Source organism: Cardiocondyla obscurior, linkage group LG06 (assembly GCF_019399895.1).
Source record: "Cardiocondyla obscurior isolate alpha-2009 linkage group LG06, Cobs3.1, whole genome shotgun sequence".
Lineage (NCBI taxonomy): Eukaryota > Metazoa > Arthropoda > Insecta > Hymenoptera > Formicidae > Cardiocondyla > Cardiocondyla obscurior.
In genome coordinates, this window is record NC_091869.1 from 205025 (window position 1) to 222444 (window position 17420).

Here is a 17420-nt window from a genome sequence, read left to right on the forward strand (position 1 = left end):
GAATATATTTAATACTTTTGTTTGCCAGACACTTTTGTGTAAGGCATCAAATGGTATAATGCCAAAGATCAAATTTATACAGAATCTCGTTGATTTCGAATAATATCGCACATTTATTCTCATTAAATTAAAGAATTGTTTTCTAAAATTGTTCATTTCCGTTTAGTATTTTATTGCATGCAATTATAAAATTGGAATCGTTACTATGATTTCACAAACAACTGTAATACTTTCATATAATCAGTAATACGCTGTGTCACGCTATAATATAAAATCGCGTTTTAATATATTATGGAAGTATAATCAATATATTTAAATTTTTATTAAACATTCGATGACCTCTGTTAATATGACGTTACGATATATGAATCTATTACCTTTGGATTTTTTAAATTTAGATTATTTACAGAAAAATCTTTAAAACTTTGAAATGAAGATAATTATCGTACTTATCATTCAGATGATTTTTTATTATTAACTTCGGGTTCAGCGAATTGTCTTTAGAGTGCGCTACTTGCTTAAAATAGTAAGATAATGAAATAGCATATAAAAATTTGTGCATAAAACATTTTTTAATATTTATTAATATATATAAATATAAAAGTTTTTTTTTTTAACAATATTACATATTTAGTATTATAATAAATTATTATTGATCATTATTTGACGTAGTACCTGCTGTGGATGATTTGCCGACAATTTATATCATTATAAGGAAAGATAATCAACAGTATTAGCAATGTTAGGTAAAATTTAAATTATACAAAAACAAAAAGAAGGTCTGAACATGTAATTGATTTATTTGCAAGATAAAGCTCAGGTTTATCAATAATAAATTTTAAATAACTAAAGATAAAACATTTTGTAGATCAATATTCCATTTTTATCCGCGTTGTTATAACGTAATAGATTTTTTTATAAATGTATCTAATGTAATTTTTAATAATACGAAAGCTGAGAGAAACTGAAGTAAACGACAATCTTTTATATACCGAAAATAAATATAATATAAAAAAGTACGTGAATATAATAAAAATATATATATTAAATAACATGAAAATTTTGATAAAATGTCATGGGGGGGGAGGGAGGGGTAATCGAAATTTTAGATTTTGATCTCCCAAGTCGCTACGTAAGGTCAATTTCCAACACGTCGGAGCATATTGCTCTAGATTCGCGTCCAAGGATGGCAATTGCGCCACGATTCATGACGGCTAACGCGGATTCCCATATCTGCGAGAAACGCAAGCGAAACGAACTGAATCACTCTTGCCTAGAAAGTAAACTTTGATGCTGCCCGCGGGCGGCTACGCCCTCCAGTCTGATCAAGCTCTAATCATTTAATTACGCTCGTAAAGGTTAAGCGAACGTTGACGATAATCGGAAGAAGAGGTTTCAGTTCAAATATTATTCTCGATGGAAATGGAATAGGAGAATTACTGACGAAATTTTAGTAACGTGATTTGAAGTATTAGATGCACAAAAAAAAAATGTTCGACACATTTATTCAATTCAATTAACTTATTAATATCAATGTACTTTTGTACTTAATGTAATTTTTTTTTTTTTTACTTTTTTTAAATATTTATTTTAGTTAAATTGCGTAGAAAAATTTCTGAAGTTTTCGAGGCTTTTGAACGAAGTTGAAAATTTTTTTAATGATTATCCTTAGATGGGAATATAGAGCAGTTGTCTCGGACAAAAAAACTGATCGACATTGCCCGTTGCATTCGATAAATGTGAAGAGTCATTAACCGGCATTCCGGTCGGATGTCAAGATCATGATGTAGCGAACGTGCGTGATTTTTTTATTATATATATTTATTTTTTGTATCTAAAAATATAGAACATTTTACTATATGTTTAAAATAAAATTTATAACAAATCTTTATTAAATACTCACGCGATATAATATTGTTAACATTTAGTTTGGTTTTTTATTGCATAACATTATTTTATTAAAAAAAAAAAAAAACAAGAAGAAACAAGACTTAAAATAATAATCTGCTGGCTTTATTTTATTAAAACATTATTCTAGACATAACTAGCCGAGTAATGAAATCACGGTCAGATAATTACTCTGCTTCATTAATTTTAACGCTTATAATCATTTTTATTTCAGCACTAAAACCCTGAATAATTTTCTAATCATTATTTGCATATAAAAATTGTCTTCGTGTTATCTACTTCTTTTTAAAATTCCACGCAATTTTTTTTTCCTTATATTTTCTTTACTAGACCACATCGTTTAAATTAAATTAAAATTGATAAATCTGCGTTTCACCCATCAATCTTTTACAATGAAAGTTCTTTATGTAATTTCAATCTTACACAAGAAATCTTACCTGCCTAAACGATTTTTTCACATCAGCGATTTGAGAGTATTCGCTTATTTTGGTGCGCGTTCGCATTCGCGTTATTGTTAGAAATCATTTCTGCGTACAATAGAACAATTGCCCTACAAACTGAACATAATGTAACGTTATATAACAAGATCGTCGCGAATGCAGCGGTCAATAACTAGAAATTAGAATATCTATTCATATTGCAATTAAAAGTAGGTATTTGCGAAAGTTGACGGATGAGAGAAAATACCACGATGTCTTCGCTCATTTGCGTTCATTTGTTTATATCGTAGTTTTCACGGTCGGATGCGTTAATTGTTACTCGCTAATAAGTGATTTACTAAATGATTTACGTGTCTATTAATCGCAAATTGCGTTGTAACATCTATTTTATTTAGTGTTATACCTTGCCAAACGGTTGCGATTGACTCTCGCCGCTCAGGGAAAAAAGAAAGAAAAAAAAAAAAATTAGACGAGAATGGATAATTACCTGCTACCGTATAATTGCCGCTGTTGCGGAGATTGGAAAGCGTTTGCACTTGCTTTTCATTATTCCCATAATTATTCCTTAGAAAGAGGATGTAATCGAAATTTGCGTGCAAAGTATGGTTTAATTAAAATGCGGGAATTTTATTAATACGTTCAAAAGTTTAACATTTATTTTATTTTTTTTTTTTTTGTATAACACGTTGACGTTTAACCGCTCTATCTTTTCTTTCTTTCTTTCTTTTTTATGTTTTTTTAAATAAATGTTTTTATTTGCGAATTAAAATAGTATTATAAATAAATAATTAACCTCAAATATATCGCGGTTAACATACTTTTCATTAAAAGCAAAAACTGGTTCGCAGGCGTAGGGGAGAATTTGTTTATCGAGTGCAGCGATGCACGAATTGCGTTTTCTGTGGGGGAAAGCGCATTCGGGCTGCGGCGCATTGGTGCGTAAGCGTATGGAATGCAGATTTTCGTATTTTTTCTTAGATTTAATCCACGCGTATATCAATTATCTAATCAAAATGCACAGATTGCACTTGCCGGCTAATAATAAACTGCGCGCGATATAACGTCATTGGACGAAATTATACGCGTGAAAAGTAAAACACGAATGGCGACATATTTTCCTGTTATTACTTTTGCATACTTGCGCTTATTTATTCTTTTACATCGCGTTATACTTTAGCTCGTATTATTTAGCTGACAATTCGCCCGTTATTTATGCAAATAACGTTATTACAAACTATCGACCGTTTATTAATCTATTGATTCTCTCTTTTTGATACGGTCGTGTGATGGTCGTGTGCCGAGCTTCTAAAATATTTAAAGGCTTGTTTAAAGCTCTCGTTCGCCAAGTTTCCCCTCGGGCATCACTGCGCGATGCAGCGTGAGCATTAATATTGCCCGCGCGCTCGCTTCATCGACACACGCGTTTACCTCTCATTTTTCTCTGTTTTTTTTTTTTTCCCCTTTTGTGCATCTGATTTAAACGGAGTGAACGCGAAACAATGTTACAAAATAATGAGAATCAAACTTTCCAAGTTTTGCAACGGTTCCACTGCACAACGTATCTACATCCGTGCGCGGGGTTGTTCCGCACATACACTTGTGAGAAATGCAACGAATCGTGCTTGGCCGAAGTTGCGTAAATCATGTACCGTGAGCCAAGTACCGCGGCTTTTATACGAGTAAAGGCGACCGTCGGCCTTAATTTTTGCGGGTAATTGCTAATCGGTATAAAAAAAAAAGAAAAAACAAAAAAATGAGCGCGACTCAATTCAACGATAAAGTAATGTAGGGGCGTTCACTTCTGTCGTTCGAAAACGGACGAGTTTGCGCCGAGTGCAACAGTCGCGCCGTGCAGTTCGTGCCTTCGAAGGGAGCAAGAGAGAAAAAAAGAGAGCGAAAGAGAAAGGGAGAGTGGGCCAGATGTACTTTAATGTGACCCAGAACTAAATGCGTTCATGGCTATAACCACCTCTAGTAGCCAGCGGTCGGTTGCGAAATTAGCGCTGCTCGTAAAGCGCGCGTTTATTAGACCCGAGGGTGAATGACGCACAGGGGAAAATTTACCGGGACCACTGTGTATTAAAAATTAAGAGACAGAGCCACTGTGTATGAAGTAGGTGTGTTTATAATTTTGCAACGTGGCTAAAGGATTTTTTATTTTAAAAATAATTGTTTATTCTGTGCCATAACATAGAATTGCGATTTAGTGCACGGAAGAAAATTTTATTTTTAAGAAAAAAGAGTATATTTGACGTAATAAAATAGTAAAGGGTTTAATTAATTAATTAATTAATTAATATCTTTTTTTATTACATACTAATGACAATATTTTTTTATTAGCTTCAGAGTAATCCAATATTTCAAAAGCATTTATTAATTAAAAAAAAAATTGTTTTTTTTTTTTTAGTGGAAAATTAGTGGACGTAAAAAAATATTACCTTATTCGTTATGTTATATGCGTATTGTCCGATCAATTCACGAATAGTAATAATAGATATAAAAAATTCTATTATAAGTTCTACGTGCATGTTACAAATTACTCAGCGTAGCGACGATTTCAACATGAGACCGAGTTTAGTGAAACGAATGACTGGAACAGAAGAAACAGATCGCGCGCTTTTCCTCGCGCGTTGTTAACTAAACGCCGATTAAAGAAACACAGATTTCATTATTGCTGCGTTAAAACATGCATGTGTTGAACGGAACCATATCGTCAGTTAATTAAATCCGAGTCGGGCGAGGAAACGGATTTCGAATTATAAAATTAATAAACGCGTATTGAACGGAATTGTATTCCGCATGAATTAATTAGACGCGAGCCAGAAGGATTTCACACTGTAGAAAAGAGAAAATAATTTAAGGTTTCAAGAGGAGTACGGTAGAACGAATGTGACGTATTTTTTGCATGTCGTAATTAAGTCGAAAATCAATTCTTCCTTATCTTAAAATTTATTTTCTACTATCTTACAAAATTTATTTTAATTCGGGCTTAGTTGAAATTAATTTTTTCAAAAAAGTTCGAAAAAGCATATTCGCTATTTCAGAAAAATTACGCTCGTGCTATTTTCTTTTTTAATTTTTTTTTCTTTTTTTTTAATCTTACAATTAATTGCAGCGAGGTATCGCATAGTAAGATAAAGTCAGTTATTGCAAAGCAAGTCTTTTATGCAAGTCGATAAAAATTTTTAACGTTCTCCATTTTATAAACTTGCCTCTGAACTTTTCTGGAGTGTTGTTGCATCCTAATCAGTCGGCTTCATCAACGCGCGATACGCCCGGCGCACCTGCAATACGCGAACTCCTCGCGAACGTTACTCGTTACACGCTGAGTTAGTAACCGTTGCGATTTAACATCGTGATCAATACATCACGGCCGTGATCTGTGATTTCGGAGTGATTAATCTTGGATAAGAAGTCAGGAATCAGCGGTGCTTATTAAGACGATTGTAAACGTGATGCAGCGCCTTGTTAAAGTTGTGCAATTCGTTTATTACAGGCAGCCTGTTCTGAAATAGGCGGTATATAACGTTCGAAAAAACACGATAGAAAACCGATGAAATTATTGTGATTATTCACAATAACACGTGACAACTGACTCATTGTCAGTAACAGTAGTTTGTAATTTTTTTGATTTTCACTCTTTTTACGCCGTATAAAATTAATTTTTTTTTTTTAACTTTGGAAACATTCGAAAAAAATTAAAATACTCACGCGGTGAGTGTTTATTCCAGTTTTACTTTCCTTTAGCTTAACGCGTATATATCTATTTGTGCATGCAATCTTGCGAAACGCAATAATTTACCTTTATATAAATCTACTTTCCCATGTAATCTTACGAAATGGAATGATTTTTTAAAGTAAAAATTATTTACTTTGAATTTTACAATTTACTAAGCTCGGCAATCGTTATTTCGCGCCGTGAGCTAATACGTGCTCTTTATTTGACCAGCTTGGTCCCCTCCTTCATCTTCTAGCGAGTTAGAATTGATGAGCGAGTGGTTTTTGGAGCGTCCTTTCTCTTCCATTATTTTTAAACATCTTTATTAAAAGCACCATTTTGATACCGGAAGCCAGATAGCACGATTTATCGGAATCCAGTTCCCAATAAGGGATCCGAAAGGGTCGTGCTATTGGTGAAAGGGGTCTGCATTCAATGCAACCGTCGATGCCCCCGCTTTATCTCTGGGTCCCCCTGGGCCTAGGCAGGACTCCGCTATAAAAGCCGCGTCGCCCCTCGAACACGTAGTGTTTTCCCGCGTAGCACACAAGAAAAACTATCCTCACACACCATGAAGTTCTTCGTAAGTTTCTCCTCGCGAGTATAACACGAGGAAGTAAAAGTTAATCGTGCCCGAGAATAAATTCTGCGTCTAATCGTAGGGTTTCGGTTACGCGTTATTACGCAAGTTCTGCATTCGCCTAGATCTGTTTTTCTATGTTCGTTACAAATTATGTAAATACTGTAATTTACCTTTTACAAACGAGCCATATATGATTATGTTTCGTTGCTTTGAAGAATTAATTAAAGGTTCTTTATGATTTGCATTTTAATTTAAATTGTTCACAATTGCACTTTTTTTAGCTTACAATATAAAAATAATTATTACGGTACGTGATAATATTTTTTTTTATTAAATAGAACAAAGTTTTGCACAAAAAAATGCATTTAATTAATTTTATTTATTTATTTATTTTTTTTAATTGTATGGCGATACGAGAATTAAATATATTCCGAGTAGACATATTTATGTATTATATTGCATTATTATATTATAATATTGTATGATTGCAGATTGTATTGCTCGCCATTGTGGCGGCTGTTAGCGCCGGATATTACGAGGCAAGTATTTTATATCTTTATTAAAAAAAAAATCTTTTGTTACATAATTATTAATTTATTTTATTATTTGTCTCTTATCTGTAAGAAAACTTGTAACAATAACGGTAATCTTATTCCGATGCAACGTCATTCTGTCAGCGTTACTACCACTTCTCTAAATTTCATTTTCGTAATTAATCAAACTTGAATTATTTTATTCTTATTAATTTTTTTTTCGTGACTTTCAATCGTTTCTTTCTTCTTAAATAACTAAAACGTTCCTCGTTACCCGAGTGATATTGAACGACTCGAGTCTTGTCGAGGAAACGCATTTTAACAAGATATCCGTTCGCATAACTTCCGCGTAATTAACTTTGTAATTCACTTTCGAGAGAATAACTTGCAAGCTTTTATTCTCTCAATTTGTAAATTAATCCTTTCAAAAGTAAGCCGTTGTTTATCGTGCATCAAGCACGATTGTTTCATCAAGCATGATTGATACTTCGCCTAATCGCACTTTTCGTACTTCGGCAAGAACCTACGAACTTTCTATGTTTCTCTATAAGTTTTAATACAGTGATCGATTAGTTCGCAATCTACACCTAATACCTATCAACGTCTTCTTAATCTCTTTTCTCGTCTTCACGGGCTGTTTCTGTGTAAGCCATTATCCCCATTCTGTTCGCAATTATCTCGATCTGTGGGTAACTCTTCACTTTTTTAAACGCACGTTACTGATTGATTCAACGTCATGTGGACTACAAAGGCTCGTTCTATTTCTCTTCTGGCGACCGAGTAACTTTGGACGTACTCGGCGGGAAAGTAACTTTGTCGTAACCTCCGTGTTATCGAGGCGATCGATTCCGATCACATGAAAGTCTTATTTGACGCATCTCAGATCGGCGAACCCTATGTGGCTCCTGTGGTGCACGCCTCTCCGGTGGTGCATGCCGCTCCGGCGGTGCACGCGTTCCACCAGCCGTATGTCGCCCCAGCGTCGAAATACATCAAGGTCGCTGCTCCTGTAGCGCACGCCCATAAGGTAAAAAAAAAAATTTAAAAAAAGAGAATTGTCGAGGGATTAGTTGTAATAATTACGGATAACCAATCACTTGTCTGTAGCTTTGTGAGAACTGCAGACAAGCCGACTAGGTAATTCGTTGGACGACGAAGGTAATGCGTTGAAATAAAAATAGGAAATGTCGGAATAATATCTGATGACAGATGGAAAAATTTCATTGAAGTACTTATCAAATTAGAATTATTTTACATTCGGTATTGAGTTGAATAAACGAGCTTGCGCTCGCAGCTTGGGTTCCACGACTTTTATAAAATAAACTGATGGAAGAGAATTAATTAATTAATTGATATTAGTAACTGTATAACGAAGCATTAATATATTACATTTTGAAGGGGAAAAAAAAAAGTTTTCGAATGGTTACGTGTGGAACGTAATATGAAATAACAACTTGCGGCGTATATTAAATGCTGCAACGTTTTACAATTTTTTTTTCAGTTTTTTTTTTTTTGCTCGAATATGGGTTCAAGTATCTACGTGCATACGATGGTATTACGACTGTGAAATTATAGATGACAAATAAATAATAACGGTTTTCGGAAAATGTAAAATGGGAAAATTGAGCTGCTGTTTCGCGTCGTTGATTACGTGTTTCTTTCGTTTAATGACTGTTCGATTTCTAATGTTACATTACTAGATCCAATCAGTGGTTACGTATCTCTCTTGCTTTACGTTGCAGTTTACTGGCAGCGGAATAGGTGCTCGTGATCGTTAACTAATTGGATTTCCTATTTAATCGGAGATTTATAAAAGGGTCGTGACGAAACGCGGTTCAATTGCATCGAAATAATCGATGAAATTCATTCTTTTACGTAATGCTCATACCGACTTGAAATCCTCTGTTGCGCAATTAATAATAAACAACCGGGATTACCGTTGTTTGTTCCCACAACGGCTCGGAACTCTGGTGGTAACGTTAAAACTGATATTTTAATATGATTAAAATTTAATCGCGTTTACGTCTGAACAGTTTGAATTCCGTGTTCTTTTGGATAACAACTATTCCGGGCGCGTTAACATTGTTTTATTATTATTTGCAGAAATACTACGACGCGGCCTACATTCCCCAGCAGCCAGCGATCCCACCCCCACACCCGGGTCCCCTGCGCATCAAGGGAGACGAGAAGACCACTAGAATACACTACGATGCTCCCAAAGTACCATACCCACACCTCGTTGGTGAGGAGCACTACGCACCCGCTCCGGAACCCGCAATCACCGTCGTGAAGAAAGGCTATGGTGGTTATTACTAAAGATCCCGCCTAAGGATGCCCCCTGACTAAACCATTGATTCAGGAGTGGTCCATACAGAAATGATAGTCATCCCGAGTTTTTATTAATTACCATGACAGCAGACGCACTTTCGTCAACGCTACATCCGATTTCTCGGGAATTTATGCAATTCCAATTGAGACCAAGCACACGACCAGGATCTATTGATGATCGTCAAAATCAGCCTCTCTTCTTAAAGGATTTTCGGGAGCCTTGAGAAGACGAAAAATCATGGGCCACTCACGGATCGCAGACCAGGCAGCCAAACGTCAATAAAAAAAAAATTCGCCTCGATTTTTATTTTAAAGCTACATATAACACGTATTACACAAATACACACGTACATCCGTCCTCTCCTTTTTCTGGAATTTTTTTTTTTTCTCCGTTTTCTGCAACATCAAAATTTTTGCGCGGCAATGTGATACTGAAGAAGACATCACAACATCATAATGAGCGTCCTTCCTTTCCCTCATTTATCGGATCCTGCCCTATTTTTCTTCATTGTCAGCAGAACACTTTTATTTATTTTCTAATAAAAGTTGATTTGTCTTGTGATAAACCAAAAAAAGAACTGTATTATTACTTTTTATTCACCCATTCCTTTTTTTAATTTGTTTTGTTCTCGGTTGTTTTTTTTTTTGTACTTATATGCTTACTCTTCGTTTTTTTTTCTTTTACTGCAAAGGAAAAAAAAAAAAAAATAGAAAAAATGGTAACGGTTACTCGATCGAAAGAAAATAAATTCCGGTATAGTTACGTACAGAACGTATGTTGAATAACAAATTGTGCAATATATTAAATGTTACACCGTTCTATAATTTATTTTTAGCTTTTTTTTTTGAGTTGCGTTCTCAATCTCCGAGATCAGTCAAGTGAAACAGGGAATAGACATATTTGTTAATTAATACGATATGATTGGATTGCATTTATAAGAATTCCTTTGTATTGCTTGTAAATGAAGTTATTTTGCAAATCTATTTAATTATTATTGAATTAAATTAAAATTTAATAAAAGATTTGTTGCAATAGCAATCTAATGATCGATAACACTGTGTTTAAGTCTGTTTTAATATTAGCAAAAGAATGATATAATTATTGTATTTATTAAAAGCATCATTAAAAGTACGTTTGATATACATTTTTAATATACCTGTAATTTTTATAAGTTTATGTTTAAAGAAGTCCCTTGAGAGAATTTGTGCATATATATCTTAACTTTTACGTTGTATTTGCACAAAATCTATGACAAACAATACATTAACAATAATTATATGCAACTATACTATACATAATATGTTAAAGTAATATCGCAAGTTCTATAATAAAATATTTTTCTCGTACAAAAGAATTTTATTTAAATCAGACAAAGTAATTTGTTTTAATTAATATACATATAAAAAATAATAAGAAAGTAATTTATTTTAAAATTAAATTTTAGTCTAATTTTAAAATAATAAAAATCACCTGGTATTGAGCTAATATAAAATTGATTTGATAGTTATACAATATTTTATACTAACATTATATATTAATTTTTTTAGAAATTATATCTCAATGACTAAATCACAGTCATTCTATATCAAAATTTGCGGAGTTTCACGAAAGGGTGTAACCCTACTAAAGGAGAACTCATTACGCAACAATTATACGAATTATTGTAATGTAACATCCCGATGTAACATGCTGTTCTTTACGTATTCAAGTGAAGCATGTTTTACCTTGCATTCACATTTACGCTCATCGATTATTATAATAAATGAAATTAGCGCAACTGCTTTTTTTTTTTTTTTTTTACGAAGGGTTACTTGTAACTCACTTATGATCTTATGCGCATCTTTAAGGATATTGCCGTTGTTGATTTAAAAAGTATCGGAAGCGTGACAAGGCGTGACGTCGCGGTTGGACGGATACCTAACAAGGGGGCTCGAAAGGGTGTCGGTCGTGTGGTTAGTGAAAGGGGTCCGTGTAACGTGCAACATTGTGTCCCCGCCAGGCGTCTTGAGAGCGGACTCGGGCAGGGACTTGCTATAAAAGCATACTGCTTTGCCTCTTGAAGACATAGTGTTAACCCGTATAACACGCAAGAAAAACCACCGTTCGCCAACATGAAATTCTTTGTAAGTTGTACCCTTCATCTGCAGCGACGACGCCGCTTTGATTTACTGTTTTTATCTGCGTATATAAATTACAGAAACGGAGATATCTATTAAGCTTGCACATTTACGTGTTACACATTTGATTGCTTGAATAATTTTTATTTATTTTATGTATCTGCAAAGCTTGATCTGTTTTATTAATGCTTATAATTTTTTAATTTTTAGATTATTATAAACAATTTTTTTGCTAAAATTTATATAAAACGTCCAAGATTTTAAATATATTTTTATTGTATTAAATAATGTTAATAATAATGTTATTTATTTCAGATTGTTCTGTTCGCCATTGTGGCTGTTGCCAGCGCTGTAAGTATTTCGCAATTATTATTTTAAAAAATTATAATATAAATTAATAGATATATTTCAAAATATTCAAACGTAAAGCAATAGATAGAATATAATATTAATATCTGACTATTAAATTTTCTAGTTAATTAAATCCATTATGTTTGCGTTGAAATTCTATAACTGCATTAAATTGATTGCGTAACGTGTAATTTCCTGAAATCCCTATTGTAATAGGTGAGGCATTTCTAAATCCCTTTACATTCACCCGTGACTGTGCGATTTCGTTATAAAGAAATACGTTCCGCGGAAAAACAATTATTATTAAATTTTTTACTTATCTCAATTACGTAACTGACATTTCAGATAGGTGAAATTAAATAAATTACTTAATTAATAAAGTTCCTTTTTTTTTTAGGGACACTATGCGAAATACATCCACATTCCCGGAGACCCCCCGATCCCATCTCTTGAAGCTAAACCCCTTGCTCTTCACGGTAATGACCACACCACCCGCATCAAATACCACGGCTCGTATGTAGGGCATCCACACTTGGTGGGAGTCGAGGTTTTCAAACCGGCGCCGAATTACGAGCCTAGCTGGACCAACGTGGCCGCTCACGGATACGGACACGAATAAATCTCCTCATATGAGTCAGGAGACCCGCTGGTCCGGAGTGGTCCACGCCGAACGCGTCATCCTGAGGCTGATATGAGGCAAGAAATCAGCGACCACCACGATTGGTGACGAGACAACAAAGCGAAGACCCTTCCCTGAGACCTACCATCTCATCGGCGGGGCACTTTCGATTCCGTGGATGATCGCTCGCCAAGGATCTCCGATCCGAGGATCACAGATCGCGGAGGAATATCGTCGCAAAATTGCAATGTATTGGCAGATCGCAATGAAATTCGACTGCCTCAGGACAGCCGCCGCCGTGTCATGGGCCACTTCCGAGGACCGTTTCCAAAAAAGACCAGGCAATTAGATTTGAAAAATGCTATCCCCCCACGTCATTTCCCCCTCCCCCATCTTTCTTTTTCGTTTTACCTTGACGCTACATATGACACGTATCGTACGAACATCATACGAACAAATCAGGTCCTTTCGTGCTCCCGTTTTCCACCTCATTCTTAGGTAACGTCGAAATTTGGTGCGGCGTAAATAAGAAGAGACTACGACATCACCCTGCGGCCATCTCTTCCCGTCCCCTATTCGTCTTCCGGCAACACTTTTATTTATTTTATAATAAAAGTAAATTTTTACGTCTTGTGATAAAAAAAAAAAAAAAAACAATTTCGTCGTTTTATTCGATTTTACCCCGAACGTACATTTTTCGTAGTTACAGAACATTCCATTAGACGATGAAAATTATTTAATTAAATAATATTAATAATATTAATATTAACATTAAAGATAACAATAAATATTAAAAATGAGAACGAGCTAAAGCTGGATTAAACTCGAAAAATTAGAGGTAAAAGCAAAGCCATATTAGTTTAAAACAAACTGAAACATATTTGCAGTTTGTTTGGTATTTACTGAAGTTTATCGGGCTGGAAATTTATTGGGAACCGCTAATAGGGCAATACGTATCAAGTCAATCATGCAAAACAGCTCGATAGTGGGTTCGCCGGAGTTCTCAGTAATGATCGGTCAAACAATACGTCAATTTCGCGTAGTTAACTTCATTAATATTGCCATCCGACTGTATTTCATAGCCTCTGCTACATAACTCGGCGCAAACTGATATTAGCTTAATATAGCGTTTTCGCTCACTTTGTCAATCCAACCGGCTGCAAACGTTTGTTAACGCGGCTTTAACGTATTTAACTTACCTAAATCTCAAGCATTTAATTCTTCTTTTATTATAAGAGAAAAAAAAACAAAATTACTTTTTATTACAAATGTTTACAGGTTTTTTTTTTTTCTACGCGATCTATTTCGATTAAGTTGCACATCTATCAGATTGCATTGTCTATCTCGTGGGAAAGGTTTCTCGCGGAAACTTTATGCAAGCGCTTCGACTGTGCGAATCAATCTAACGTCGCTGAGCAACGGATAGTCCAAACAGTGCCACCCTAATGCCGGTTGCTATTCTTTTCGTCGCGCAGCGGGTGTCGTGCATCCGATGTCGCGATGCGAATCGTGCATGTTTTTTCAACGTGCATAAAATTAATCGACTCGAGCGTAGAATTTGTCGCAATCAAGCTTCGCACCGTTCGCCGTTCCGCGTCAGTTAATAGGAAAACCTCGCTCGCGGTAAAGGACAGCTCGACAGTATCACGAGTGACGACTGTCACGATGCGCTTTCCATCGATACGAGCTCGCTACGTCAAGATAATTCAACGGGACTTCCACGTGTGGTTCTTAGATTGTGTACATATTAACGTCGAAACTTATTTAAATTCTTTACGACATTTACGTACTTGAAACGACACCGACATTTTAATTACGCTGAACGTTTCGCGGATATTTTTTTAATTCTTTATTTATGATACCTTCGAGTACGTTGCACGATTTTTAATAAATTTTTTTAGGTACTAGTCGTTGACGTCGTAAGAATTTTTATTAACAATTTTTTTTAAAATACATTTCTCACGTTTCGTTTATTGATGATAGTATGCCATAGTGTAATATATATTTTTTTTTTTTGTCTAAATTTATATTCACGAATAAACTCTAAGATCATGTTAGAAGAATAGAACCGCAAACAAAATGTGTCAATAAATTTGGTTGATTTATTAATCTTGTTAAGTTCTTGGAATCGCTCGCGATTGCACTGTGCTATTTCAGCATCGCGACGTTAGCGCTTTTCTATACGTTTTATGAGTGCCTTTACGGTCCATTCGTTCATTCGGGAAACGCTCTATACGCCGCTTACTTCGACCAACGGTTATGCAACAGGAAGGGAAGAATTAGACATATCTCGGCGAAACTGTTTTACGGAAAAAGGGACACGATATCCGACCATGATTATTCCACCAATTAATTGTATGTTCTTGTTCGTATGACGATCGTTTTACTTTATTTCCACTCCGCGAATATTGTGCAATCATTTCAGCTCGTAATCGTGCTAGCCGAAAGCGCATGCTAGCAACGCGTTGCGTTCCCATGAATTCTTATGAGGATTTTCGTACGTTCGCGAGAGAAAGCAAACTGAGCACATTTATTAAATATAAATTTTTGTATTAAAAAGAAAAAAAAAAAGAAAAGAAATCACATAAAAACTTAAAACTAAAATATGTAACAATAATTTTTATAATATAAAAATAAATAATTATTTTAATTTGGTTTTATTAATAATATTTAATTATTTTCAGAATCAATTGAATTGTGTGCTTTTCTTTCTCGTGACAAATTATTATTTTTCAATTTTATTTAGTTGAGTTTTTTTTTTTGTTTCAGATGTGGCTGGAAAAATTATTGTTGTACAGCTTGGCGCAAGTCGGATATTATATTCCCCGCGGATAAAACTAAAATAGATACGACGGGTATCTCATTAAAAATTCTTACATTCTTACATTCTCCAATTAATTTTCTGAAATAACACAACCAAACCGTTTACTTTAAAGTGAATGTTGCCGCGGTATGTCGGAGAGTTTGCATTACCCACCCACCCACCCACCCACCCGCAATTATATTGCACGTCGACTCGGAGATTTTCAATTTTTCCGTTTAAGATTCGAGAATGTAGAATGTCAGCGTGCGATACGTGATATATTCAATGAAAATGGATGTTTCCTCATAAAATATCGCCGCTCGGTCCCGCGGCGGTGCGTAGTCGAACGGCAAATATACGGTTCTCCAACGCTTTATACATTCTACATTACCAGATTGTGTACATTACTTCATATGCTATACGAGCTTCGATGTTTAACTGATAACTGACCGAAACGCGTCGCGTTCGAACCGGTTTGCAGAAAATACGGCGTATCGTTGATTTTAATCGAAACGTTAATGTTTACGCCCCCTGGTCGGTTAATAATCATTGGAGCGTAGAGTGGGCTGGTACGCGGGCCTGGCACCAACACCCATATAATAATTTACATAAACGGGTATTTAATTAGATTCCCAGTCGTCCAGTCTGCCAGTAGCACGTATCTCGCGGCGATAAATCTTGATTACTATTACGACAAATGTATCTCTCGGTCAAACGTAGGGAGTTATTACGCTCGAGTTTCAACCGCAAGTCGGAATAAGAATCGTTTCGAATATAGCAATCGGGAGATATCTCACCTTGGCAGGATTGCACTACGGATTGAATTAATGGCAAGAAAAAAAAAAAAAAAGAAATCCCATAACGAAACTTAAAATACATTATTAATTATTAAATTTTAAACAATTTAAAGCCTTTATCTTTCTTTTTTTTATTGTCTCTTATGTCGTTTCTTCTTTATTCATTTATTCCGAATTGTAATATAATCGTAGTAACCTCTTTTCAAGCTTTAATGATTTTATTCGTTAAGTACAAAGGAAGCACTTAAAGTATTTGCGATATCGTAAAGAATTGTCGGTTATCTTAATCGATTTGCCACCGTTCGCGAGGTGGGTCATCGATTGTAACGTCATATTCGTGCCTTTGTCGTCGAAATCGTAATAATTCCAGGCAAACGGCCAGGCACTACTCGAAATAAATTTCCTTTCTATTGACCGCTTACCAAGGAACTGGAGCAACTTCCTCAATAACGGGAGCACGTTCACGAATACGCGATCACACGCTATCTATCCGATAGAGCGGCTGCATGAATAATGAATGTAGCACGCGGTGCATTACGTAGCACGCGTTGTTGCATACTTTCTCTCTTCGTAATAAACGTTTTTCCGCGATAAAACGTGTTTCCTCAGACACCGCCCCTTGCACGTGCGCTTACGAGCGGCATATTGACACGTCCTGTCACTTTGATATTTAATATATGTTAACCGCAATATCGAAACGATGGATTTTTCAAACATTTATCGATTGTGAGATACATATTAATGTCTTATTAATAATTATTATCAACTGTCTATCAGTTGTTGGCTTTTTTCTTTTTTTTTTTTTTAATTCTTAATTACCTACATTAAGAACTATCTCGGGGATAGCACGTTTGCACAAACGTACCGTTTTACTAGCGCATGCTATATTTCATAGGTAAGGCTTGTTGCCAACTCTGCCTGCGGTATATATCATAATAATTGTTAATTGTCGTGTTTCTCGTAATCCAATTGCCACGACACGACCAATCGCGTGCAAGAGGTAAATTTCACTTTGCCCGACGATGAAAATAACGGAAGTTGTTACGAAATCGTTACAGTCTCATTTTCGCCCGTGGAAATTCAGTCGCACGAGATCGAGTGATTTGAAAGGCGAGTAAGAGGCTTAGGGTCGTACTTAATATTCTTATTATTTATGTCCAAGTGATATCGTTATTTTATTAACAATACAGACGATTAAATTAATCTTAAATGAAAAGAAGAA

At 35.0% G+C, this 17420-nt stretch overlaps 2 protein-coding genes and 1 long non-coding RNA gene across 3 annotated transcripts; all 3 read left to right on the top strand.

The window, feature by feature from the left end:
* Positions 1 to 3845: 3845 nt before the first annotated feature.
* LOC139103385 (uncharacterized) lies at positions 3846 to 10088 on the top strand. The gene is made up of 3 exons (XM_070657981.1): positions 3846 to 6649; positions 7141 to 7188; positions 9286 to 10088. Exons 1-3 carry the CDS (start codon positions 6638 to 6640, stop codon positions 9496 to 9498), a joined length of 273 nt encoding a protein of 90 aa, XP_070514082.1. The 5' UTR covers positions 3846 to 6637; the 3' UTR covers positions 9499 to 10088.
* Positions 10089 to 11065: 977 nt separating this feature from the next.
* On the top strand, positions 11066 to 13821 carry LOC139103386 (uncharacterized). Its single transcript, XM_070657982.1, has 3 exons — positions 11066 to 11634; positions 11944 to 11979; positions 12377 to 13821. The coding sequence occupies exons 1-3, from the start codon at positions 11623 to 11625 to the stop codon at positions 12596 to 12598; spliced, it is 270 nt and encodes an 89-aa protein (XP_070514083.1). The 5' UTR covers positions 11066 to 11622; the 3' UTR covers positions 12599 to 13821.
* A 110-nt stretch (positions 13822 to 13931) lies between these two features.
* Positions 13932 to 16310, top strand: LOC139103387 (uncharacterized). Its single transcript, XR_011545877.1, has 2 exons — positions 13932 to 14953; positions 15368 to 16310. It is a non-coding gene; the product is annotated as an uncharacterized lncRNA (long non-coding RNA).
* Positions 16311 to 17420: the final 1110 nt, after the last annotated feature.